Raw genomic sequence first — 27789 nt, forward strand, 5'->3', positions numbered from 1 at the left:
AAATGGGGAGTGAACAATTGCCCTCTCGTGACTCTTCTTGATTGGTAGTAAACAAATCTGAACATCAATGACTTAGCGCCATAGATTTAACTTAAGAATCATAATGCGTGTGGTTAAATTCAATAAACTACTGAGTTCAAAATCACAATGTTTATTCGCTATGTACAAATATCAAGCAGATCAATCTGTACATCCCAGTACAATATTTACAATAAAATGGAAAATATATACAAGACAAAAATATAATATAAGCAACGTAAATAAATTAACAAGAACCTAATCTTCAACTAAAAATAAATTATCAAGAAATTACAATTTTATGTTTTTACAACTAAACGAAATTGCGTTGTTACAAAATGAACCAGTTGTATGATTTTCAGGTGTATTCAAAATACAAAACAATTTCACTATTTTGCCTTATACAAAATTCACATTTATGTTCCTAGGATTGCTGCTACAAAAATATCAAAGCTCGAAAAAGTGGTGACATGAATCTAAAAAATTTTACTTTCTATTTAAAGATATTAAAATTTATCTAATACAAAATTTTAAAATTTGTGCATTTTATTATTTTAATTTTACAGTGAATGTGAATAACAGTTTTAAATCTGTTTCCCATAGGGCAACAGCAAATTTCCCATAGGGAATAAGCTATTTTCTATCATAAACCTGCATAAGGCAAAAGTGACTATTTGCTATTTTTTGTTACTAAAATGCAACAAATAAAAAAATGTTTAAACTATTCCAAACTACATTTTATAAACTAATTCTGTGACATGAGCAAATCGGTGATTATTTCCACTACATGCTTCATTTAAAAAAAATCAGATTTAAACATTTATGTTTGGATTTGGTTATTAAAAAAATGGTCAAGTTAAAGATAGGACAGTTTTAAACAAATTGATCAACATGATTGTTTTGTACTCAAAATGTCTTATGGAACAAAATAATCTCATCACTAGGGCCTGAAGTGGCTCTTTTAGACACAAGCAACAATAGACGTCCTCGACTCAAGCTAATTTTGTTTTGCCCTTAGGAGGAAAGAATGACTTTAGCACCGCAAGGCATGTATTGAAAAAATAAGATTTTGCTGAATGGCAAAAACAATATTTTTCCTTTTGTTCTTCCCTTCAAAAATTTGTGTACCATCTCTCGCTTCATGCAAAAAAAGTTAGAAAAACTATTTACCAAACATCAATGAACATGAGTACATTCAAAGTAACTATTACAATTTTTCTTGAAAAAAAAAATATAAATTTGAAATCATGTAATGGAAAAGATCCAAAACTAGTGAAAAAGTTTCTCACATTTCTGAAGACCTAATAAAACAATGTTAAATGAGCAGTCAAAACGGTGACTAACTACAATCAGTCGCTAACTACATTTAATGAAATGGCACAGCTTGAAAACTAAAAAAACCACTTGATTTCAACTTTAAAAGATATTCAACAAGTCCTTATACAATTCATAGTAAACCAGCATTCTTCAAGAACTTAACTTTTACTTTCCCTATTTAAAATGTATAGTAAAAAGTTAAATGATTAGGGTCATTACAGTTCAATCAGAATTAAATAGACACAACTTAATCAATGACTTACTTTAAGGTTACTAAAATCCAAATAAAGTTAAAACCAAATCAAAAATATTGCTAAAAGTGTTAGAAAAAATTAGTTATACTTGTACCAATTAAAAACTAGACTTGTACTGGTTTAAATTAAAATTACTCATAAAATTACAGTACCAAAAATTAAATTGCCTTAAATAATTTCAAACAAAATACCACAGTTTTTTTTATCCTAAAAATAAAATCTACGTTTTTACCCCAGGCGTTATGAATCGCCATGAATTCAATTATATTTCAATCAAGCTTGATGACTAAGAAATTCAATCCAGGGCAAGTTTTTCATCCCAGGGATTATGGGATTATAAAAATACAAACCCCTCGATAAGTATGATTCAAAATAAACATAAATATTATACTGTAACCCCTTAAAACCTTTTATATTGAACAAATACTTTTTTATCCATCATCAACATTATTTCCAATTACCTTTCTTTGAAATAAAAAAATAACTTTTTAACTACCTATAGGACAAAAAATAGAAAAATGACAAAACACAGTCAGTACAGTATGTAGATACAAAGAAACAGAAGTTTTGAAAACTGCCAAAAATTCAGAAAATTCCAAACGACTATTTTTAAAATTAAATATTTCAACTGTTAAAATTTCCAATTGATTGCCTTTTTAACTTAGACACAGCTACTACACTAACTATATTTAAATAGCTGTGTACATATTTGATTGGAAGATTTTTAACAGAGTCATAGGGAAGGGATTGATGACATCGATATAAGCCAATAATAATAATTTTTCTGATATAGAAGTTAGACTCAGGAAAATATGATCCTTAGTCCTTTTTATATTAACTTAAGCCATCTAATATACTTTTTAATGTTTTTTAAGTAAATAACAAGTTAGTTAAATAGTTTTTTTACTGTTTTATGTGAAATTACCAGCATTTTTATTTGAAAATTTTGTGAGTTATTTTGTTAAATTCATTTCATTATAGCTTGGATACTTTTTAACCCCGAAAATGTCATAATCCTACAATCTCAGGATAAACTACAATAAACTGGCCCGGGATTGAATTTCCATCGACAACTTAAAAAAACACCTTGAAATTTACATTTCCAGTGCACTTACAGAATCCAATTTGTTACAAGTAATTACAGATACATGTTTTATATCAGGCACTGTACAGAGACGTGATTACATAAATACAAGCGTAAAACCACAGAGAAGTAAGAAACAGATACATTCATAGTGGTGTCTAGCACCAGTCGCTGGCGTCTAGAGCAAATTCTACTCTCGTCCGCTCTCCTATCGCCATCACGTACTGAGCTCACACATTCGGAAGACCCAGTGCGCTACAACTGCTGAACAAAAATGATGTGGCCATTGCCGTTCGTGCTCTTCCTTGCTCGATACTAGTACATTTCTGCCAAAACTTACCAGAGCTAAAAGCGCACGCTTGTCCCATAAGCGTGTATTCTCTGTATCTTACTTCTTTGTGGTAAAACTGAATAATGACACCTATAATATCAGCAGAGGCAATTTGTTTCACAAGCGAAAAATACCATACTTAAAACGTTATAATTTTGAAAGACCATCGAAAGCCATCTCTCGTCTTCCTGCGACATGCACTCCATTTATTTTGGAATAGCGAGGGATTTAAAAAAAGGGTTATATTTAAGATTATATAAATTGCGTTAAGTACACGATAAAACTAATCAAAACCTAATAAGTAAATCTTCCATGATTATATACAAAAATGGTTTGAACTTTTGTATTACATGTAAAAACTATCACATAAAATTGCGTTCAGCCACAATATTTGAAATTGAAAACATATTTTGATAAAATAGTTCATGGTAAAATTGTTTATACCTACAAATAATATAGTATATAGTTTAAAACAAAAATATTAATAGACTTATAAGGTAAACAATTTGTGATTCAACTTGTTGATAGAGAATTAAAAAAACTTCTGACACTCAGTTTTGATAAAGTTTCAGGGATCTGGGATAAAATATTTACTTTGAATTGAAGGCCAATATAACTGCAACACATACACACAAAAATGATAGTGATTATTTACAATGATACAAACTGTTAAACTCTAAAGGTGGTAAAACATACTGATCAGTTGTAAATCAAATCTTTGGACATGCTTAAAAACTGGTCTGCATCAAACACAATGGCACAAGAAAACCCACTGAAACTGACCATGGATTTAATCTTTGGTGATAAAAGCGGGTCCAAAGTGTAATTTTGATCAGGATACAAAAAATCGGGTAATGAAGGAAAATGAAAAATGGATATGATAAGGAATCATAAAATCAATTACACAAGTAAAAAAAATCTGTCAAAAGAAATATTGACAACAAAATGATTCCACGAGCAACAATATTTGATGGGGTTTGTTAAACTTAAAATACTGATTCTCAACAACCTTTTTGAGTGATCATTCACCAAGGATTTAGTAAGATCAATTTGAGATGCATAATTTACAATCATATACCAACGACGATTCCAGAGGAAATTTGATTCTGAAAATATGTGTGAACTTTTGATCACCAATTATTTGATGCTTTGGCATGGTTAAAAATCTACACAATTTCCAAGTCAATCAGTTGTTAGGTTTATGTAATACAACTTAACATTTCTGTCATAATCTACCAGCAAAACAAGAGTGGGTAGATTAATTTGTGTCTTTTGAAAAGGTTTTTGATAGTTGGTTCATGCCAAGAATACCCTTGTGTGTTGCAAGTTGGCAACTCAGTTTCCGAGAGCTACGTGGTGAGTTTGATGTTTTTCCGAGCGGCTCGACGAGCCAGACACCAGACGATGCGAGTACCAAACCGCTTTGTTTACTAGTTGTTTGGCACTACCGAGGAACGAACTTACCACTTCACGATTGTGCACCACTCTAGAGAAAACGGCGCCAGATTAGAGAAATGTTCATTGAGAAAATTTGTAACCCACCACCGAACTACATTCAATCAACCGTGGGAAAGGAAGGGTCTGCCTCGAGGAAATAGTAGTGTTAGTTTAACATGCAAAATTTGATTATAATTTAAAGATGTTTAAAAGCATAAATCCTATAACTAAAGTAATGTTGACTAAAAGTGTGAATCTTCTCCTAATGACTTATAAATTGCAAAAAGACAGTTCAAAAGTAAAAACCAAACTCAAATAATTCCAATATCAAGACAAAAAAATCTTTGATATTTTAAATACTAAATCCAAGAGCTTGATATCTAGGATGTGTTGAAGAAATCAAATTGATTTTTTATCTTATCTTAGCTACGAGTTATGAATCTTTTGACATTAAATCGGGCAAACCTTGAAAGTGCCACAAAACCACCAACTATCGAGTGGCCAAAGCTAAAAGCAAGTGAAATGTGTAATGAGACATCTATTATTTCCTCTACAGACAGTTTGCTATGAGTATGATTGTGCAATGAATTAGGATGAATGGAACTAGTGTCAGTTACTTGATTACAAATACAACACAAACATTCAAAATTACAAAATGGTAAACAAAAATAGAAAATAAATCTTACAAAAATTATCTTCTAAGCATACTTGATACAATGTAAGAAATAAATGATAAAGATATGAGTCGTTTATGATTTGTTTAGCCTTTTGCCTTGAACTAATAATAATTCTATAGAGTTAAAGTTCATCTTTTCTCAACAAATATATTATAACAACTTATATTTTTTTATAAAAATCAATAAGTGTCAATTTCAAAATGCACTGATTATTTTACATTGAGGGAACCTGTTCCAGGAAAATTAAAAAATGATAACCCAATAAATATTAGAAGTGAATAAATGAATTCTTGTTAAACAAAAATATAATATCATCCAAATTCTAAATCCTTTCACCAAAGTACAAAAATATTTAGATATAGGCCTAAATTTACTAATATATTTTTAAAACAATGTTTTTTTTTGTTTACTGATTTTCAACAATATAATAGATATGAAAGTAGCCTAGGTTGGTTAATTAATTCTATCAAGTATTCAAAAAGTTCCTTCCATTTTTCCAACTGTGCTAATAAAACAAAATAAAATGTAAATCTGAATCTTTAAGTTCTACAACAATTAGCAACTAATATTTAAGATTTTTTGTTTTTCATTGCGTTCTACGATTGTTGACATTAAAACCAAAAACTTATACACAAAGCTGTTATGAAACTGTGTTTTCCATGGATTTTAACAACAAACTAAGTAATCTTTGATCCCTCTCCTTCAGAATATATTACAACTAGCTTACAATCCTTCACACAATCTTAAAAAGTCATAACATCTTATTATATAAATTAATATCATAAACTATTGGGGCTATAGCATTTAAAGAAATAATTTCTTCTTCTTAGAAGTTAAAGCTTAAGAGATTTTATAGGACAAAAAATTGCATTTAATAATCTGAGGTTTCCTACAGAATGTATTTTTTTAGCTTTCCTTTTTTACCCAAAATTGTAATGTTACTTTCAAGTAGTTCAGGATCTTTTTTAAGTGAAACTCAAGGGCAGAAAAAGGATCTACTAAAGGACATACATCTCGGGCAATTCCTTGTTTGGGTTCATTTTTGGTCATACTTTACATTATTTCAAAGATTATTGCTGACATTTTCTATTACAAAATTATGTGCTTTGATTAAACGGAAAACATCCGCAATAAGCTTTCAAATAACATCTTATGCAAGTTGACCTACAAAATCCAACCAAAAACATGTCAAGTTTAAAAAATCTAGAATTAACGAAATTTCTGACACAATGGTCAAATGGACCGAGGAACTTAGTGAATCTGTAAAATTACAGCTAGAGTGGTAGCGATGTTAGAGGTCGTGCAAGTACCTGCGCTGTGGCTCAGGTGTGTGTTGGAACCTGGCGGGGCGACGGGGCGACCCTGGTACGGAGTTGCAGTCTGATAGTCTACGAGGTGGGGGCTGCGGGGGTGCTGGCGAAACATGCCTGCAAACAATACAGTAATGCAATTTCTTTCATTTGTATTCCACTATTTTTGCTTTAATCTACACTCAAGATAAATCCTTGGGAAACGAGGTTCCCACTAAAATTTTGAAATTTAAATTCATGTTTCATTTACGGGTTTTCACAGTCATATTTGTATATTTTTTACTTTGATAAGAGTCAATGGTATTAGGTCAGATACCATCTCAGTAAAGAGTGTTCTTCCCTCAGATTACACTCAGATGCTGATCTGTTTTCTTCAAGAAAGAGTTATGATAAAAAATAATCAAGTATACGGTATTACAACTACTAGCTTTACCTGTGTCGTACAAGGATACGTGAATACCAAAGAGAAAATTTTGGCCCCTGTCGATTAAAACTACAAAAAAATTCAGTACCAAGAAGTGATGGACGAGACTGTATTTTAAGTTCGAGCCGAGATTTTTTTTTCTTTTATCATTACTATGGGGTATTATTCGTTTGCACAGTATAACAATGGTTAATAAAAAATAACAATAAAGCACTATTAAAACAACAGCTTGAGTACAACAACTAACCATTTATTACAACGGTTGATACAAAAAGTGTACAAAATAATAAAAGCAAATAGACATCAATTAAATAAGAAAAAAACAACTAACTGTATCACAACAAAAACTGTCTATAAGAGATGAAAGAAAATTGTAGTAGCTTGTACGATGTTACTCCTGATCTTAGTGATGAAATAATATAAAGTAAATCCTTTTATAACCAGTACAGTAACAGATAAACGAATTACTGGATAAAGTGATTTTACCGATTTTTGATGTGTACACAGTAAGCCTTTAGAAATCCTCTGCAATACCCGCAATACAGGGGTGTGTTGTTGTTGCGTTTCCTTTGCGAAGGCTTTCTTGTTTTTCTCGTCTTTAAAAAGTCTTGGAACAAAGGCAATCTTTCTCTAACCAAAAAGATATTTTTATCTCGCAAATTTCTTAAAATTTCGAGACTTGTCCATCCCTAGTACAAAAAAAAATTAACTATAGAAAGGAAAAAGATTATAGTCGTTACAACATATCCAAGCCGAAATTAGATTTTCTGCTAAGGGGATAACATATAAAACATAAAATGAGTACAAACATACTTAAGAACGGCCTAATTAAATACCGAATAGTTCAAAGAGTTCAAAAGTATAAAACTTTCTCAGATATTAAATACCTTAGAATTTCTATGTGAACAATCTTTCGCAACAAACCTCCGAGACAGCAGTGGTGACTGACTGCTCTCCTGGAAGGTCCTGCGGGCCGGAGACGGTGACGAGGTTTCTATGAAGTTCCTCCTGAGCAGTGGTGAGGTCATACGGTTGTGGCGGGGCGGAGGCTCGGGGCTGTGAGGGGGAGGTAGGCTTCCCCCCACCTGGAGCTTGACGAAGGAAGAGTACCGCTTCTTGTTGCCAGAGTCCTCCAACTTGACAGTCTCCGAGGTGTATTGCCTGCACGGCGACACCGACGTCGACCTGTAAAAAACATTGCATTTTAGTTGCATAATTTTGGATTAGATGACTCAATATTTGGCAAACAAATGTACATATTTTGGACGGATCATCAGGATATAGTAATATTACAGGGAAGGAAATGCAGTGGATATAAGATGAAATAAAACCTTAAATGAATATATCAACAGTTTGTTTTTTTACAAAAACTTTGCATCTCATGTTATCTTATAACAATTTTAATGGGATGGATATTTAACACAAAGCAAGACTTTTATGTGATCTGTTATCACTTATATCTAGGGAATCAGCTCAATTTTGTCACTCAGGAAAAATGTGTTGATCTAGAAACTAGATTAGACTTGATGCTAAAAACCCAATTGCAAAACGAATTACAGCAGGATAATCACAAAAATCAACTAATATTTTAAAGTCAAAATCTTTGAAAAGAATATAATAATATCCATTTTACAAAACTAAAATCTTTTAAACTCGAAGTAACCAACTGTATTATACCATAAAATGTGAAGAAAAAAAACTATTAACAAAATTGTTGCAAAATTCTGCTACCCATCTTAACTCACCTTGCATTTTCAAATATTTTTTAATCATAATTAGATAAAAATTGTTACGTGATATCTACTGAACTATGGTCCTCGCCACCCTAACTTGAGGCAGCCCAAGGCAACACTAGATGTACGAAGTGCGGCCTTGGGCTGCCTCAAGTTAGGTTGGCGAGGACTATAGTAAGACTGATGATGCAGACTGATAAATTTTGTATTGTTCAAAGTTGAACTATCTCCTAACTGATATCACCACGTTTCCTATGTGGAAGAGTAATTTTTAATAAGGTAGGCCTAATTAAAAAGTTTGTTTTATACGCCTACTAATGTTTTTTTTTATGTTTCTAGCCCATTATTACTACTTCTGTAGTCATCTGCCATAAATCAATAGGTATTTTAAAATGTTACAAAATCATGTTAAAATTTCACACATGCATTTCCCGTATCAGAAGGGAAATCCTGTCTCGAACTTGTCTCAAAATTTTATGAGAAATAAAAAATCCCGTCTCGTCTCATCTCAAACTAAAGATCCAATCTCGTCCATCCCTACAATTAACGTTCAGTTTTTCCCTTACACTTTTTTAATGACCCCCTCGAACCCACCCTCTGTTTGCAAGCCCACTGACCTGTTGTGCTGACTCTGCTGATGGTGGAATCTCTGCAGCATCAGGGGACTAGTGTTACCAGGCAGAGGGTCCTGGAACCTCTTCCTGGTGGGGATGGGCGAAGGCATGATTCCACTGAAACAAAACACATTTATTAAACACCCCAAGCGATTACAAGACAATATAATATTATGACTGAATTTTAAATTGTAGGGAGTACCTAAATTTTACATTTATCTTTTAAGCAGTGGCGGTTTTCCTAGCCAATGAGGGAAACTATATTCACTGTTCAGGTAACTTAAGTGTTTATTGTTTTTCAACACAATATACCAGCATAAAACTAACCGGCATATTTACAAAGGCCTAGGCATATTTCAAAGTATATTTTAAGGTTCAAAATATACCTGTGCAAAGTTAAATTAATCCAAGAAAGATTAACACTAGGTTTAATTATGCAGTTTTTGTTACCTACAAAACCTTCCTGTTTTTGTAACTTGTCCTATCATTAGCATGATTGTATAGCCCAGTGACATAAAAACCGCAAATTTATTGACATTATTACCATCTGCAAGAATGTTTACCCAACATTTTTAACACTCATTTTTGGCCAGAGAGAAAAATCATGTCCTGAAATTTAGGAAAGAAATTAAAGTAACGTCCCAAAGTATAAATACAATCCCGTCTATCCCTACTCATACCTGACACCATTGCCTTTCAAGTAACAAAGTAGACAACCAATAGCAGACAAGATATGAACCGGCTGTTTTTTTTGTTTTTTTTTACAGAGGGCCAGGCTTACAAGTGACCATAGGATTGCATCGCAGCTAGAACAGCTTATTGTGCACCCTCATTCACAGTTTCTCATTATCCGTCAAATACCAGGTCCTTAGTGAACCGTGAGAACCTTTTGACTATGGTGTTCTTCCCAATTTATCAAATTGGTAACCGGCTGTTACTAATTTTCTATAAAAATAGTAAATAAGCCACTTATAGAGTGCCACAGTTTGTCTGCGGCTTAATTAACTCGTCCATTATTTTACTACTATGACATGGGACTAGTTCTACTCATATTCAAAAGTCAAAACATACAACTTCAGAAATATCTACACCCCTATTTTAGACGACCAATCCTACCTGTACATCCTACTCCTGTCCCACTCAGGAGTTGTGTTTTGGTAGCGAGGGGAGATAGGAGGTGGATCGCCCATTCTGAAGGGGGAATACCGTCCGCTGGGCAGCTCTCCGTTACTTTGGTACGAGCAGGTTTCCGACAGCGACCGGTGGTGTTGTAGAGGCAGAGGGGCGTGTCTACGAGTGGATGGCGAGGGGGGAGGTGGTGTAAACCTGAAAGTGAAACGTTTGCTTTAAGGAAGTACATGAAGTAAAAGCTGTTAATCTAAAAACTGTGTCCAACAAATCTTACCAAAGTAATTAATTTCAACTAGTAATGAGTCGATACCAAAATTGATCAATTCTTGATACCAATGTACCTAAAAATCAATTCTCGATAGCGTGATACCATTGCTTGAAATTTTACCTAATTTTCAATATGGACTGATTGTATGATGGAACCTAACCTTTTGTCTACCTTACTTTCCTGGGCCTAAAACCATTTGCTAGTCACTAAGTAGACGAAGATAGAAGTGTGCCGCCTAAGATTATCGATCAAGCTCAGCTCAACAGTAAAATTGGGATACTCCAGTCATACCTTAATTGACTTACTGTCCAAATTTGACATGATTACAAAAAGAGGCCTTTGAGTGTTGCCTCCCAGAAGGCAGCGATGTCAGCAAGGATTGAGTTGATTGCGTTGCCGCCGCTATACTCCGCCAAGTAGGTATACATCGCGCTGCGGGGGTTATGTTAGGTTGAGTTATAATAAATATAATTGTAGGACTTTCCTTGTTTTGTTATGAATTGAACAATACTAGATGAGTCATACTTTCGCCCGCCAAATACCCCAGATACAGGCGGTGACAGGTGATGCGCGCGCTACGGTCAACGACATTACTTTGACCTACTTGGAGGAGATTTAGCGTGCGAAAGTATGAACCATCTGGTAACGTTGGATTCAAAACAAAACAAGGAAAGTCCTACAAACATATTTATGATAACCCAACCTAACATCACCGCCGCAGCGCTGTATAAGGGTGGCCTCTGGATGATACCAAAGTAGTGAAGTACCCAAAATTCATATTTGGCAGGAGCAATGATTTTTTTAAGAAAGTACCTATTACCCTAGGGGATAACACGGAAAGACCTAGACCTGAGATTGATTTATTTATTGGTGTCCAGAGGCCAACATGATTTGTTTGTAGTTTTTTAAGTAAGCTTGTGTGTATCCCTTAACTTACCTCTGCACCATGGACACAGGTACGGCAGCTGGTACAGTAGCAGGCATAGGGACAGCCACAGGTAGAGGGGTAGGTATAGGGGTGACAGCAGCCGGAGGTTCTATCTGACTCAGCGTGAGGCCGAACCACGAGGCTACGTTGACGCTCTCTCTCTCATACAACTTGAGGAACGGGTGGTCCAACAAGTCTCTGTACTTTGGCCTATTTTTGTAGTTCTTCGTTAAGCTGCAACAGAACAAGTTAAAGTTGAATGTTACACTAATCTCTATTTGGAATGTTTTTTCGATGGTCATGTATTTTAAACCAAATATGAGTCAAGGATGAGTACAGAATGGAATAGGAATGTGTGAGCTTTGTAGCTGACTAATGCCAAATGTTCGATTACCCAGGAGGACCTTGTTAATATGTTTTCAAAGAACACTGATCAAGGACAGCTGGATACTTTAAAACCATCAAAAAGCTGCTCAATCATCTCAGTATCCAACCGACAACTTTTTGATTACCAGGTGAGTTTCAAAACCACTTATCTTGTAGCGGAAGATGTTGTTTTGTTTAAAAGGGAACAGAATGTCTAAGGGACCATAGTCAAAGGTCGTAGAGACACTCACCACCACTTGACAAAGCTCTGGAAGTCCTGAGTGAAGCCTTGGTCAGTGGGCAAAGCTGGAGGATCGTCCTGCATCACCTTACTTAGCACCTCAAAGTCACACTTGCAGTCCTTGTACGGAAACACCCCTGTGGCCATCTCCACCAGTGTGATGCCGAGGCTCCAAACGTCCGCACGGATGTCGTACGCCGGCCGCCGGGGGTCTGGCGGGTCTATCCTCTCCGGCTGTAACACATTTCAGCATGTTGATTTGATAGTTTAGAGAGAAAAAAATTAACTAATAAATCACCAAAAAAGTTTAAGTTACTATGTGTCACTAATCTTTATAAATCTGGGAAAGCCTATCCCTACTGTTTTTTTGTTTTTTTCACCTTACTTCTATAAATTACAAACATGGTAGGCATAAGATACAACCCCGCTAATCCGTCACCTACAGTAGGCCTACCGAGCCCGTGGCTGGAACAGTAAAAAGGAAGGATTATCCAAAGAACAGTTCAGGATTTTCCCACAATAGTCGAAGATGACCATGTTTTCCATGACCGCAAGAGATGTTCAATATTTTGCCACGATCGAGGGAATGATGATTATGTTTATGTCCCTGTGACCGCGGGAGACTTTTAATATTTTCATTTTACCATGATCACGGAAGATGCTGTTGATGTTTCCGTTATTGATCATAAATAGGGTTCTACACGATCAGGGAAATTAATTATAAGGATTACAATATCACAGGGGATTAAAACGGGATTTCAGCTGCTATTGCAGAAGACGGTGATGATGTCCACACGTACGACCACAGAAAATGGTCAGGATATCCCCTACTGCTACAACAATCAATAGACAATAGAAAGTCGGTTTTTTTAAGCAAGGAATCAGACTAGCCAAGATCAGATTGGCGTGGTTCTACTGTTCCCCAAAAAGAAGTGTACTTGTATCACAAAGCTTATAAAATGTTCTGTGGGAATGTTTACAGAAAAAAAACACCATAAGCCAGCTATATGAGCATCCTAGTTTATGGTTATGTAACAAAACTGCCATTTACATCAAGACAAGCTAATTTGAATTGAATCAAACATGTAACAAAACTGCCATTTGGATCATAACATTCTAATTTGAATTGAATAAAATCGTAGTAATTTGAAAAACGGTCATTGAAAAACTGATCCCAACTAGGAATCAATCCCCCCCAAATAAATCTTACTGAGGATAAAGATATACTAGCCTCAATTTCTAAAGGTTACGCCTAGCAAACTCAGTGTGAAACGGGTTTTAAACTAGAATTGCTACTCCTCCCCGCTTTAAAATTAAAGACTGTGACACTGGCAATCCAGCTTAATCAACGCAATGGCAATGCCAGCACCTAACTTTTCAACTGGACTGACCTCTCAGCTTGCTCATTAACCACAATAAACCTCGAACAACTTACCGCCATATAAGCAGCACATCCAGCGTTCTTGGTCTTGGCTTTGGAATCTACAAGTCTTCCAGATATGCCAAAATCACACAGTTTCACGTTGCCCTTCTCGTCCACCAGGATGTTGGAAGGCTTGACATCTCTATGGATTACGTCGTGGTTCTCCTTCAGGTAGTGTAGAGCCTTCACAGTCTGTCAAGTAAACAGGTATATGTAAATAAAAATTCAAAATATAAGCAAAACTATTGTTGTAAAAGTTTAGTTCAAACATAAAGTGAAACACAATAAACAACACAGTATGAAGAAAACTGTTGTTATCTAACACGATTTTTGATTATTATTTCAGTATCAAACTATTGTGTGACTAAGCTAAGTGTAGTACTGTAATTTCTTTGTTTAACACTAATACCGAAACCCCACCTAGGCTGACGTTAACCGAAACCCCCGGTCTGTGAGACCCCATTTGAAAAATAATGGACCCCGCTTAGAAACACACAAACCGAAACCCTCGGTCTGTGAGACCCCGCTTTAAAATACACTAACGCTGGGCTTCTGAGACGGACATGTTATGAACAGACGACCTGTCAAGGTCACGGCACCCATGCAAAATGAACAAATGATATATCAATAGGTAGGGGGAGGAAAAGGGGGGAAGGTATTCGGGGAATGGAATCTACCAAGTAAACAGTGTTGCCAACATGCGTTTTTGAAAATTCCCGTGGGCCTGTCAGACCGGGGTTTCAGTATTAGTGTTAAATGTTTGAGGTTAGTTTGAACTTTGTTTTTTATCACTTTTGTCACAGGCCTCTCCGGTGGAACATGATCAAGGCAAGGGATGAACCATTATTGTACGGATTGTACGGTATAAAAAAGTTTTAAAAGTGGCGACACTGGGAAGCAACACACAAAATTACTGTGGCGGTTTTGCAATCTGTTTCAATAACAATGTAGGCCTACCCAAATACATTCCATGAAATGAATCATCAAAATACCAGGAAATACCAGGTGATAAATTTATACTAACAGCATTATTAATTTGCAGTAACCTAAAAAATGATTATGGAATGAGTAGTCTACTTCTATTCAACATTCAACATTTCTCAACATTTAAGTTGATTTCTATTTCACCTCTGAGCCTTAGACTCAAAATGTTATGTATGTTCAAAAGGCCTCATTTCCTTAGGTAGTATTTTAAATCAAAGTTGCAATATAGGAGGGTCTAAAATCGTTTCCTTTTTTACAATGTAAGTGGATAATTTACAATTAGGCCTTTTTATAAAACCTACAAGTACCGTGCTTGAATCCCTACTTTTATTAAAATGCACATATTATCATTAAATCGACTTTATTGGAGACACTGAGACGCCCTGCCACCATTACAAAACTAATACGTCTTACTTCCCATGAATTTCCAAAATTATAATAAACATGCCAAATTAACTCACAGCCAACGTAATTCTGCCGAGCACTTGTTCGGGTATGGGCGACCTGAGTCGCTTGAGCAGTTTGTCAAAACAAGTAGCCATCAGTTCCATACAGATCCACACATCGGCTTCCGTGATGAAACAGCCGAGGCATTGCACGATGTACGGACATTCCGACTTGAGCACAACGTCCAGGTCCATGATGATACGTTTGTTCTCCTCACTGTTGCCTGAACGCCTCATTTGCTGTTGAGATCAGTTAATCGTGATTGAAATGTAGTTAGGGTAGCATATTTATAGTAATTTTCTGAAGGACTGTTTCAAAATCAATTTAATGCTTGGGTGTGAGGAATCTCTAAAATAAGCCTAATATGCATTAAAGTAGGTGAAAATATATGATTTCCTATCAAGTTTTTTAGGGATGGACGAGATTGGATTTTTAGTTCGAGATGAGACGAGACGAGATTTTTTATTTCTCATAAAATTTCGAGACGAGATCGAGACGGGATTTCCCTTCTCATACACAACGGGAAATGCACGTTCAAAATTTTTACCTGATTTTGTAACATTGTTAGATGACTGTTTAAATACAAAAATAATGATAATAGGCAAGAATATTTACAATCTTTTATTAAAAAACATCAGCATAACATTTTTTTATTAATCACGCCTAACTTATTAAAAATGCCTACGATTAGGAAACATAGTGATATCAGTTAGGATAGAGTTCAACTTATCCTAAAATAAAATAAAAACAATATTAATTTTTATAAAATAGTTAGGCCTACTACTTTTGGCTTTTTATAGTAATAAAACATTCCTCACACTGCTTACACTTAACAAAACTTCTCAAATGTTATTAAAGTAATATTATTAAAATAATTAAAGTAATATTTACATTTAAAGAATTAATTAAATAAGAACGCCTTCGCAAAGGAAACGCAACTACAACATGCTTCTGAATTGCGGGTATTGCATTGACTTTTTGCAGGCGTTTTTAATTTTTTTTTTTTTTATTCTCGTCTCGATAAAAATCTCAGCCAAAAAGAAATCTCGTCTCGTGTAACGAGATTTAAAATTTCCCGAAAATTTCCCGAAATTTCGAGACTTGACCATCCCTAAAGTTTTTATCTCATTGACCTTTATCGATGGATCAATATAACATCCATTACGAATGAGCAGGTTCTTACAGCCATCGCATCATCCACAGTAACGAGCTTGCACTCGAGGAAAATTTAAAAATATGTTTTAAAGAGCTCCTGCATAAATGTATAGTTGGCTGACTTGTACAAAACTGATTGTAGCAGAACAAACGATTGTAACATCAAATCATTTAATTATATCTTAACTCAAGCTTAAAACATTTGAGAAAACTAGGCCTACTCAAGACTTACCTTAACTGCTATAACTTTTTGGCTAGGTTTGTGAAGCATTTTGACAACGTGGCCGCAAGTTCCGTTGCCAAGTTCCCCGAGATCTTCAAGGTCTCTGATTTCAGAATGATATTTCTGAAAAATAAATTAGGTTTTTTTTGTGATTAATGTCTCAATTGGGAGCCTTAATATATTCAATGGATTTTGAAACTATGAAAATCTGCTGTTCAGTTTATTAATAGGATACATGAATACTTTGGGGACTTACTTAGGCTACTATAGGGCTATCTTTATTTTTAATTTTGGCGGTTTTCTACTTCGATGGTATTTATATGGACTGTAAATTGAGCTTCAATCTTATGTAGCATATGGTTGGAAAGATTATGAAATGGCACAGTTTTTAACATATAGTAGAGTCCCTCAAACTCGGCGTAATGTGGACTGGAAGGGTGCCAAGTTTGTGATATGCCGAGTTATCGGGAACTAGAGTAAAAATAAGAACAATACAATTTTTAAGCTTTTTAACCGCCTTTTTTAATTATATTTATATTACAAGTCAGTATTAAGTCATTGGATATAGTACAACAAATCCTTAGTACGAGTTACAAATACTAGAGCTGACTTGTGTCCATGTTTAACTCGGACTGAAAAAATCACTAATTTTCTGAGCCAGGTGATGGCCGAGTTATCCAGACTGCCGGGTTATCAAGTGCTGAGTTTGCGGGACTCTACTGTATTTGGCTTCTTGTATGTATACAGCGTGAAGAAAAATGCAATAGACCAATGTTTTTTTTAATGTTTATCAAACACCTTATTTTGTATCTTTGTATCTATTTGCAATGGAGTTTTTACTATTGATCCCTCATCGTTTTCTATCTTGTACAAAATTTAATGTAGAACACGAAAATGGCATTATCTACTCAAATCCTTTTACAGGTAGGTAATTGAGAAATTGCTGTATTAAGTTTAAAAACATGTTTTTTTATCAACTTATAATAATTCTTTGGGAAGCCAATTTTAGACTTGAAATCTTATATGCATCATCACACTTCTTTTACTTTGTAGTTACACCGAAAAACTGTTGTCACGCTGAGTACCAATCACCCTGATACTAATAAGGAATATTGGGCGAAAATTTCAACCTTGTACTATAAGTACTTTTTGAGATAGCCTATATTAATTTTAGTATTAAAAAACACGGAAAAATCAAACTTGCGGGAAACGGGCTGGCTTAGGCTTATAGGGAAACCTGGCTAGGCTCCTTGCCATTGGGACGGATGCTTGCAGAGCCTACTATAATCTATTGTTGTTCATATACAAAACCTGTTGACCATTGTTTTATGGGTTTTCTGTAAGAGGACATACCGTACCATAGAACAACAATCTATAGAAAAATAAATTTGGAAAAATATTATATTTAGGTAATTTTTGGTAGGGAATCCCCTTAATGCTTTACCTTTCCGTCAATACAGAGCACACCGCTGAGCTTGATGATTTCTTTCATTTTGTTATCTATCTCTTGAGCGTCTTGTTGTTTAGGTTGTGGGAACATAACTGGCAGGTCTATTGGTTTAGCCCTTCTTGGTGTACTCATCTCGCCCACTGTAAAAATGTCAAATCAAATCATCTTTATTCAATCTGTTCAACATACATACATGAATAGTCGCAGAAACAAAAAAAAAACACAATTGTATATTATGTTTCTTATTTTGTTTAACCCTTTCAGTGCTAGGCCAATAAATCATATTTCGTAAGACTTTTTTGTTTGCCTTTTAATTCCATTTCCTGTAGTTGAATTTTAACTGTCATGTTGTCATTATTTTATTAATTAGGCTAATTTTGAATAATAAGACAATAAGAAAATATATAACAAAGATAAATCCCGGTATTTGTAGTAAACTTTAAATAAAACTGAGTTTTTGTTGTAATTTTCCTGGTTTTCCTATACATTTTTATGTTCTGATAGCATTGTTTGAAACCAAAATCTCATAAAATAAAAGACATATAGTTTACAATGTAATATTGTTTTTAACTTTGATTTAGTTGGACGAGGTTATCATAATAAAGCCATTTTAGGGAAACTAATGTTTTGCAGCAAAGTCTCAGGAACACATTTATGATCACTGATGTGTTTCAACTAAAAAATTTCATCTAAATAGTCCGTGACTAACTGGTGCTGCTACCTAGTAACGCATTGAACAACCATCTGTAGCGCTATCTATTTGCAATCGGTGGCGTCAGCTTAAATACCGGATTTTGACTCCAAGCACAGATAGCCGAGAAGGCTAGAGCGTGTGTCACTTGGCCAGTGGCATTCGTCTGCTCGGGTTCGAATCCCGTCCTGTGTGGCAAATAATTGATGACCTGTGTGTTTGTAGCGATATACTACAACCACTGGGGCATAGTGAGGAGTTCATAATCCTTGGTTTAGACATACACCTCGAAATCATCGGATTAAGCGAATCTTTTAGCTAAGTGGTTGTTAGTGTAGCCTATGAACATGCAGGTCACCGATGGCCGTTTTGCTATTTTTTTTTTTTTTAATGACCTTCCTCTCTATAAGTTATCTCTTGGAGATTTTTTAAGACAACGATATATCGTTTCATAGCACTGAAAGGGTTAAGGGATTAAGATAATTTATCTGGATATAAGTCCATGGCCTGTAGGCCTACCTTATCAAAGCAAACAAACTGTGTCCAAACGAAAGCAAGCAAGTATTGTATCATCTTATTAATTACAAAAATGCATGTAACCCACTAAGGCATTTTTTGCTTGTTTTGACCTCCCTAATAATCTGGTAAAGTTTGTCCTAGTCTATGGACAAACTAGGTTGTCTTATGCTGGACAACCTACGTATAGATCTAGGCCTATCCTTGCCTATAAGATAGGCCGATACATAACATTTAATAATTAAAACAATAGGGTTTTTGGCACCCAGAGACATAAAAATGAAAAACAAGGCCTAACTTACCTAGCTTAAGTTATATCGGTCCCGGGACCAGGTATAATTACTGTCCCACCTACGGTAATAAAGTAGTAAGTTAGCCTACTTACTAAGCTAGCCCAGCCTATATTTAACTTAACTTAGGAAAATTTGCTAAATATCATTATGAGAACAATAACTTACGACTTCTTTATTAGGCTACTGTATTGCCAATAAGACAAAATAGACTTAGGTAATCATAAAACAATACATAAAAATTGTTTAGGTTCATTTAATCTAAACTTTATGTTCAATTAAAACAACATTTACAAAAAATAGGTAGTTACGGTACCTAACTTACCTAAGTTCTAATGCACTGAATATTCCACTAATCTTATCTTACTGGATTTAATTCACTCAAGAACACGTAAACAGACTGCGCAAAACAATAACATGAGGATGACTTAAGGTAGTCGGCCAGTTTTTTTAAACAGACTGATGTTAACTTACAAGATCAGTGGCCAACCAACCAATCAAAAATTTACCACAAAAAATAAGTTAAGTTATCGCAATAATAATCCTTATACATAATACCCTACGTGAAGGCGATTTCTACGAGACACTACTCCTCCATTAATAATGGACTGATTTTTACAAACGAGGTGTCATAATTAAGTAATTGTTGTGTAGACCCCGCCTTTCAACAATTCATGCAATAAGTCCTCCGGCTTTGCCCCACAGGCCATCAAAATCCCAATGTATTTCTTATGAAGGAAAGATTTTGTTTACTTAAACAGACGAATAATTTGTATAACTTAATTGCAGCTGTTCATAATAGGTTTATGAACACATAGGCCTACACAACTACACACAAGAGTGTTCGTTTTCAGAGTGAGTTAGTTTTTAGTAGGCCTATCAATAACTGGAGTGGAGTGATTTATAACATTATCTTTGAGTAGACTTTTTTATCGGAAATTATGACTGTTACGGTATTAGTTTTGAAATAACGCCTGTAATACTTAGCAATTGCTCAAATTCGAGCAACAGGTGCACTAGTATTGGTTAATGACCTAAGGTAACTGTTGATGGCCAAGAGACAACTAACTACTTAGGCCTAACGTTTATGTTTACATGTTTTTGACGAATACATAAAGTAGCCTATTATTAACTTAAGTTATGCATTGTACGCATGTAACCTTCAGTTTAAGAGTTGCGTATGAATACAGCCAACGCTCACAATTGAAGAGCGTTGTTGATTTTTGTATACCGTATGGCAAACGCACAGGAAGGGTTAAGTTAGGTAGTCTATGATAAGGCTTAGGTAAGTTATGGGCTTAGGCCTAAGGCTATGTCATCAACACTAAGAAGCCAATATCAAACTGACCAGAAATGTTTTATGATTAAAATTGGAAATTGATTTTACTTAAATATTCTGACAGAAGGATACTTATCCCAATCGAAACTTAGTGAAATGACATAACTTAATACTTGTCACTCCAGGAGTTGAGTAGGCTAGTCATAAAAGGACTTAACTTATTCATTCAAATGATCAAATGTAATATGCCTAAATTGTCCTTATCCAATCAAAACTTCACAAGAGATTATGAAACCATCAAATTAATATATTATGTCAACTCAAGTAAATGCAAAGGTTACAGTACTTACACTTTTGGGGCCTTTTTCCAGATCCAGGTCTGGGACTTCCAAATCCTCCTCCAATGTCATGAGAAATTGGATCCTTATCGTTAGCTTCATTTTCTCGCTGCAAACGAGCTTGTAAATCTATTATTTTACTTTCCAACGAGCTAGCCATTTCTAGTTTTATTAATTTAATTTATTTGTTGAAAATACTTAACATTTTAACACTATCTAACTTACGCCACGGCCTACATGAACGTGATATTTTGTTTAGAACCTGTCTTCCTCTTGTTTCTTGTCTGCCTCTGCCTGGCTAGGCTACTCAATACTTCAATATTACATGTTTGCCAACATATAAAATTGAAAGTTCGTTTTATAAACGTTATATATGTATGTCAAAAATGGCCATGAAAATATAATAAAACACTGAACTATTAGTTTAAGTAATAATCAGTTTGTTGGACACTATGATAAAAAACGATAAATTCAATGCCTTTTCGTTTTCAACATTTGACGATATAAAATAGTTTAATAATCCACGCTAACAATGTTGATTATGTTGTATGATTAGTTAGTCTTTTTACAATATGTTATGAAGTTATTGCATGTATCACCTGTTTAAAAAAACAATAAAAACGTTTTTAATATAACTTTTATGAATTAAGAGTTTTTTTAGTGTGTGGCTTTATAAGAGCATCTTAAAACGTAAAATTATGTATATGAAAATCTTTAATTATAATGTCAAAATATGACATTATTTACTACTTAATAATATCCTAGATGCGCTGTTGATATTTTTTGAAGAAATGGCTGCTCAAAAAGAATATGAAAATAAGGTAAAAATCTTTCTATTTGTAAAACGTAAAAGACAATTAATTAGTGTTGCATTATTAATTGTTCTGTTTTAAATGCTTATCCACAAGCTATTTAGCCATTTATTTAATTTTTTATTTTAAACATACCATGAACAGTTTTGCTATCAGGGGTGTTGGTGTGTTGTACCTATGTTTTATCTATGGTTGTACCCAGAGGTGGTTCGATCCACAGGGAGGAAAGGGTCCCCCAATGCTTATGCCCCCCCCCCCTTATCTATTTGTTGGCTATCTATTATAACTCCTATCCCTAAAATACTCCTAAACAAGGCCTATAATAAGTTTATAATTGCACTCTTTTTTATTTAGTTAGTTATATCTGTAGGTATAGTCAATGGTTATATGCTTCAAAACCTCTTCTATATGGGCAGTGTAGTAAGCAGTCTGTCTTACTGTCTGCACCCCAATGCAAGTATTTCCCGTGCGCCCCTATTTGTAGACTTATTCTCCACCCCCTCCCCATATAACGAAACTAACAAAGACATTACCACCGTACTCTACTCTGACACACTTCCTGGATACTATTTCACTACACACTATATATTGTGCAACTATCCAATTAGAGAAAGATTTATTCAAAGAAATAAAATGTATTATGTAAAGTTATTTTAAAATTAATTAAAAACTGAAGTAAAGATCACAATATCATTACAATTTAATGAATTAATGTACTTTTTAGGACGATAAAATATAAACCACATAACATTTTATATTTATTCAGTACCTTACCGTGATATCTCAATTTACAATGTAAAGTTCATGTCCGTTTCTCAGAATTTGATTAATTTTACTAGATGATTGCATTCTTACAGTCAAAGGGCTACCTACAGCTCATAGTGACAACACACTGTACAGTACTTTGATTCCTATTCCCTGGCAAAGCCCCTACAGCTTTGTTTGAACCACACAGTCGTACAACAAGGACTGACAGAGACACGTGGTCGGTCGTGTTTGTTTACTTAAAACTTAATATAATACTGAAAGAATTTAGCGGTCTATCTTTGTAGCCAACAATGATAAGTCTATTCTTGTAATAAGAACGCGATAAGCGCAGATGTGCACGGCGCCAAGGAGATAACAATAATATTAAACAAAATAAAAGTCACCAACTAACTGGTGTGACTCTAGGGAATAAAGTACCGGTACCAGGAATATATTTTTTTACATTTATTTTCGGTAGCTACAGAAAGTTTTAGGCTACTTCAACATATTTTTTTGCTAAAAACTTCCAGAATATCAGTTTTTTGTGCCCCCCTCTGCGCCCCAATGCACCGCATTGGTTGCATTTTGGCGTTAGTTACGCCACTGTCTATGGGCATACAAATATTTAAAAATTATCCTAGGACCCCCTGGTGTACTTCCCCAAAATTTTCTTCCAGGATCTACCATTGTTGTTTAGCCAGGATACAAGATTGCCTTATAAATGCTAGGGTCTGGGGCTAACATAGTAACAAATACACATTTTTTTTAGTGAAAAAAGCAATAAGATGATGAACAATAAAAATTGGGAGATATGAGAGTCTTTAAAATATTACATTCATTGGTTTTGAATCAAATTGCGCTTTGCAAGAACCTCGAAGTCTCAATGAAACCCTCAACTTCCTTCAGATCACTTTACCAAAATTGATTCACTCCCAATTTTATGGGTTATCAATTTGTAATGAATTATTTATGAGTATTTTAAGTTATGAAGTTGTGTCTTACAATACATGGTGGGGAACTTAGCTATATGACAATTTTACATTAACAACCATAGAGTTAATTTTACCTTGACATCTTGAAGAAAGCAGCCGTTGACCAGTAGACTAGATAGGTCAAAATTCCATTGCCTTGAATAAAAGTCCACAACAATTTAAATTAAAATTTTGTTTTGATAAGTTTATTTTTGTTGTGTTAGCTCCAAATAATGGTTGATTACATTGAACAAGATGGCCATGAAAAAGCAGAAGAAATAGATGTCATGGCTGAAGAAGAATATTATATAGAGAAAAAAAACTATATTGAGAAAAGGATCGGAGCAGTAAAAAAATACTATGACAATCTTGAAAAGAAGTTTCAGCAACAGATGGTATTGTAAGTTTTCACAGCTTTGATGGTTCATCACCATCATCATCATCATCACCACCACCTCCATGATCATCAGTTAGCAGCTTCAGCCTCCCATTGACACATAATACGCTACGGAAGTATTATACATCTATGTAGTCTCCTAGGTGTGCACTGGTGCACACATATATCCTCTTCTACCGTCATCTCTCTTAGGAATGTCCACACTCGTGCGCTTCTGTGTGCGCCAAACACATGCGGCATGCCCAAATTGAGTCGGAAATTAGCTCCATTCCATAGGTAGCACATAGCGTAGCGCAAGACATCAGTGTTGGATTTCTGTGCGTTTCCACTTGCAACTGCTTTACATTTTTGACAAGTCATCCTGGGTTGTAGTTGTTTGAAGCAACATGAATATAACTAAGATACCTCAGAATTCATAGATGATTATCACTCTCATATGTTTGTGGGGCATGCAGGTATTAAATCTATTAAAGTAAATTAAATCATAATCGAAGATTGAATTAAATTAATAAATTAAATAAGAAAATAATGAGTTTTAAATAGTAGGACTCCTTTATCCACATTTACGCCTTAATTTCTATCATTTTTGAACTTTTATTAACCCAAAATATTCCGGATCTAGTTCCTTCTAGCTTTAACAGAATAGCGTTGTCTTCATCCATCTAGGAAAAGACATCTAAAATGTGAGGTATTAGTTACATGCTCAGTGTGGACAGCTGAAAAGCATGTCTAAAAGCGCGTGCAGTAACGCATGAGTTGGATGCATGTTTAATTAAAAGTTAAAGGCACGTTGAAATTGAAACGAAAGCACGGGAGGGTGGACACAGCCACTAAACTCCTTGACTTTTTTTTGTTTTCTAAAGAGAGGTTAGTTACCTCTTTCGACTTTAAGTGCATTTTCTTGTTCACATGGGCATATAGTCCTGACTCTGACATGGGCCACTATGTGTAACGTATCCGGTAAAGCAAAAAAGGGGCCAAGGGGGTGAGCCAGTACAGTACAAGTACTGACTAATGTAGTGGTAGATACCAGGTATGGGTCCGAACCCACTACACCACTGCCATAGATCCGAAATCTGGCGCCACAGACCATATGCTTTGTATTAATGTGCATTAATCATTCAAGTAGGCCACTCATTGAAGTTTCTGATTTTGTCTATTCAGAGATATATCAAAATTAAAAAGCCAGTCATATCGGAATGTCATGAACTCTCGAAACATGGTTGTGGAAAATATCCTCAAAACTGTCTTGGACCGGTTGAATAATCTGGATTATCCCGACAACGAGTGTTTGTATAAGAAAGTACTTTTTGAACTCACTTTACAAGGGTTACTTCAGGTAAGTCTCATATTTTTTAGCTATCAATAGTGTCTAATTAAGGGGGTTTTAGGAAGGAAATTGAATTTTCTTTAATCTACTCTCTGAAGAAGTTTAGGATGACATATTAATGTTGTGTTGCTACCCTGTTGTGTGTGTCTAAATGTCTCCTGGGTCTAGTTCCTGGGTGTAGCTTGGTACTTTTGGAGCTCAAGGTTGCGGGTTCAAATCCCACTAATCACTAATGGATTTATCTGTTTTATAATGCTGCAACCCTCTAGAACTACCGTGAAGAAATGTGTAGAACAGGATGCAAAGGGGGACATAAAAAAGTAGATATTGATGAGGTCACTGGACTCTATTTACCCAAGTCTCTAATTTTTTTGGTTAGCTGGATGAATATACCATCACTTAAAAAAAACGTATTCAAGTGAATATTATCGTTTATTTTGCATAAGATTTAGTATAGCACTGAACAAATGCTGAAGTAACAATATTGTAGTCTTAATTGTTGAAAACCTATGATTTCACGATAGCAATGTTAAAGTAATCTACGAATCTTCATTTGTCTGATCCATCCGTCAGGTGTGGTCATTAAATATATTGCAGGATGGGACAAAAATGACGGTCTATTATGCAGTACATTCCATCATATTGATTTTACGTACTATACAATAGCTATGAGTTGTTTCAAAACCATATTTTTATTTTTCAGATCATGGAACCCAGAGTGGTTTTGCAAGTGCGTAAGAATGATCTTCCCTTGATTAAAAAAGTGACGAATCAAGCACAAAATGTTTTTCACTCGCTGACTGGAATGAATGTGTCCGTTACAGTCGAGGAATCTGAATTCCTCTCGGCAAAAGGGAAAGGAGGAGTGATACTGTATACAAAATCGAAATCAGTTAGTGTGAATAACACATTAGAAAAAAAGCTGGAACAAATGACTGCACAGCTTTTGCCTCGAATACGTGAGATTGTTTTCGGAAAGAATCCTAATAGAAGACACAACGATTGATTTATAAATATCTAAATTGTCCTTGGACGCTTTATTTTATACATAACAAAAATGAACTTGTGTAAGCATCTGATCATTTATAAATGGGGTTGCTATTTCAAAAATAATAAAGATGATTGGTTTCTTTATAGTCTTAACTAGCCATTTTATTAGTTAGAGAACTATACTGAATTTTTATCCCAACACTGTCAATATTATGTAACTCCTGTACTTTTAAATTCCTTGGGACAGCAATGCCATTGAATTTGGATACGGCAAATATAGACTTGTAATCCCAACAGTCTAACAAATGTTATAAAAACTAGAAAAATTATTTTTTTTTTTTTATTTGCAATGTGAACATCAGCAAATGTCATAGTTTAACCATTTCTTCTCTCATCTCTTTTTCCTTTTTTTTGTGTCCAAAGTATTTTTCACCGGCAGAGCAGCTACTGGCCAAATCATGACTAGTGTCAATGGATGTTTGTCAACCCGTGATTCGGCGAAAGTCAGTGCTTGATGTTTTCCAATCCTTCAGTCTTTCCACATATCAAAGAAACATAACTGACAGCTCGGAAAGTAATGATTGTTTGGGAACCTCTGCTGGGAAATTGACAAATCCCAATACAAATAGTTTACCACTAAATTCTGTTCAAGAAATTCAAGTGGTTTAAGAGTACAGTTTCCTGGGGACCCCACCACTTTTTTTAGCTCAATCTATGTATAATCAGATCAGCTGTCTTTTGTTTTAAAGTTAGGATGAGATGGAGGGGAATCACTTCCTCTTAAAACACCTAAATTTTGTGAACGGAAGATAGTCAAATATTCAATGCTTGGCAAAAATCGTGTATTTGCTTTAAAATTTTATTAAGTATGATGGATTAGCGTCTGGGTGGTCTAAATTATTTATAGTCCAAACAATGAATGCTCAAAAGAGGGGGGTAGAGGACATGGAGAGGGGGGAAATGTTTTCTCTAAGAACAAGTTAGACCATGGTTGCTCAATAAATGTAATCAATTATTTTATTGAAATAAACTTTATTAACCAATCAAACGCCCTCTCCCATCATTTACAAGGAATGCTCAATTAAGACCACAAACAAATTTTACAAAAGATATAATGTACATGATTGTATCATATTTTGTACAACGTACATCAACAAACAAATGGGGATAATTACTTTAATATTTTTGTGTAAAGAAAAATATTTTTCACTTTTTTTTCAAGTTTAATCAACTTAAATTAGGTACATTGGAATTTACTTTTGTTAGTTCTATAACCAATTGTAAGAAACGTTTTGATATTTTAAAGATTTTTCTAAACTAAAATTACCTTACCTAACTTCTTTTTACTCTAATTACCAACTAAATATGAGATAAACTAGAATTAACATTTTCTTCTGTTTAGTAAACAATTAAGTACACATTTAGACTAGGAAACAAAGATCAAAACAGATCAATAATTTGCATACTATACTGTACTTCTAAAAAACTTATTCACAATCATTTAAGTAGTATTTAAGTTTCCTGTTTAAAAATATGCTAAATTATTGCCAGAATGATAAATATTTTTATCCAACTTAGCAATAGCATTTTGATACAAATGTTCATTTGATTCC

The 27789-nt window shown here is 34.5% G+C and overlaps 2 protein-coding genes across 2 annotated transcripts; one reads left to right on the forward strand and one right to left on the reverse strand.

Annotated features, from left to right (window-relative positions):
* Positions 1-226: 226 nt before the first annotated feature.
* LOC128992052 (dual specificity mitogen-activated protein kinase kinase 7-like) lies at positions 227-21194 on the reverse strand. The gene is made up of 12 exons (XM_054415431.1): positions 20942-21194; positions 17810-17955; positions 16375-16488; positions 15002-15226; positions 13569-13748; positions 12144-12367; positions 11536-11760; positions 10316-10525; positions 9203-9316; positions 7777-8037; positions 6429-6545; positions 227-4490 (listed from the first exon to the last, which is right to left on the reverse strand). Exons 1-12 carry the CDS (start codon positions 21087-21089, stop codon positions 4340-4342), a joined length of 2115 nt encoding a protein of 704 aa, XP_054271406.1. The 5' UTR covers positions 21090-21194; the 3' UTR covers positions 227-4339.
* Positions 21195-21570: 376 nt separating this feature from the next.
* Positions 21571-26285, forward strand: LOC128993537 (V-type proton ATPase subunit E-like). The gene is made up of 4 exons (XM_054417508.1): positions 21571-21750; positions 23684-23859; positions 25021-25195; positions 25890-26285. The coding sequence occupies exons 1-4, from the start codon at positions 21721-21723 to the stop codon at positions 26190-26192; spliced, it is 684 nt and encodes a 227-aa protein (XP_054273483.1). The 5' UTR covers positions 21571-21720; the 3' UTR covers positions 26193-26285.
* The last annotated feature ends 1504 nt before the right edge of the window (positions 26286-27789 follow it).

This window comes from Macrosteles quadrilineatus, unplaced genomic scaffold (assembly GCF_028750875.1).
Source record: "Macrosteles quadrilineatus isolate MER2022 unplaced genomic scaffold, UCM_ALF_1.0 Scaffold_4__1_contigs__length_99947679, whole genome shotgun sequence".
Classification (NCBI taxonomy): domain Eukaryota; kingdom Metazoa; phylum Arthropoda; class Insecta; order Hemiptera; family Cicadellidae; genus Macrosteles; species Macrosteles quadrilineatus.

Coding starts and splice junctions, on each gene's coding strand:
- LOC128993537 (XM_054417508.1), top strand. CDS start 21,721: ATGGCTGCTCAAAAAGAATATGAAAATAAG. Junction 21,751..23,683: donor AAAAAGAATATGAAAATAAG/GTAAAAATCTTT, acceptor TTGTTGTGTTAG/CTCCAAATAATGGTTGATTA. Junction 25,196..25,889: donor CTTTACAAGGGTTACTTCAG/GTAAGTCTCATA, acceptor TTTATTTTTCAG/ATCATGGAACCCAGAGTGGT.
- LOC128992052 (XM_054415431.1), bottom strand. CDS start 21,089: ATGGCTAGCTCGTTGGAAAGTAAAATAATAGATTTACAAGCTCGTTTG. Junction 17,956..20,941: donor TGGAAAAAGGCCCCAAAAGT/GTAAGTACTGTA, acceptor ACATTTTTACAG/TGGGCGAGATGAGTACACCA. Junction 9,317..10,315: donor GACAGGAGTAGGATGTACAG/GTAGGATTGGTC, acceptor GTTTTGTTTCAG/TGGAATCATGCCTTCGCCCA.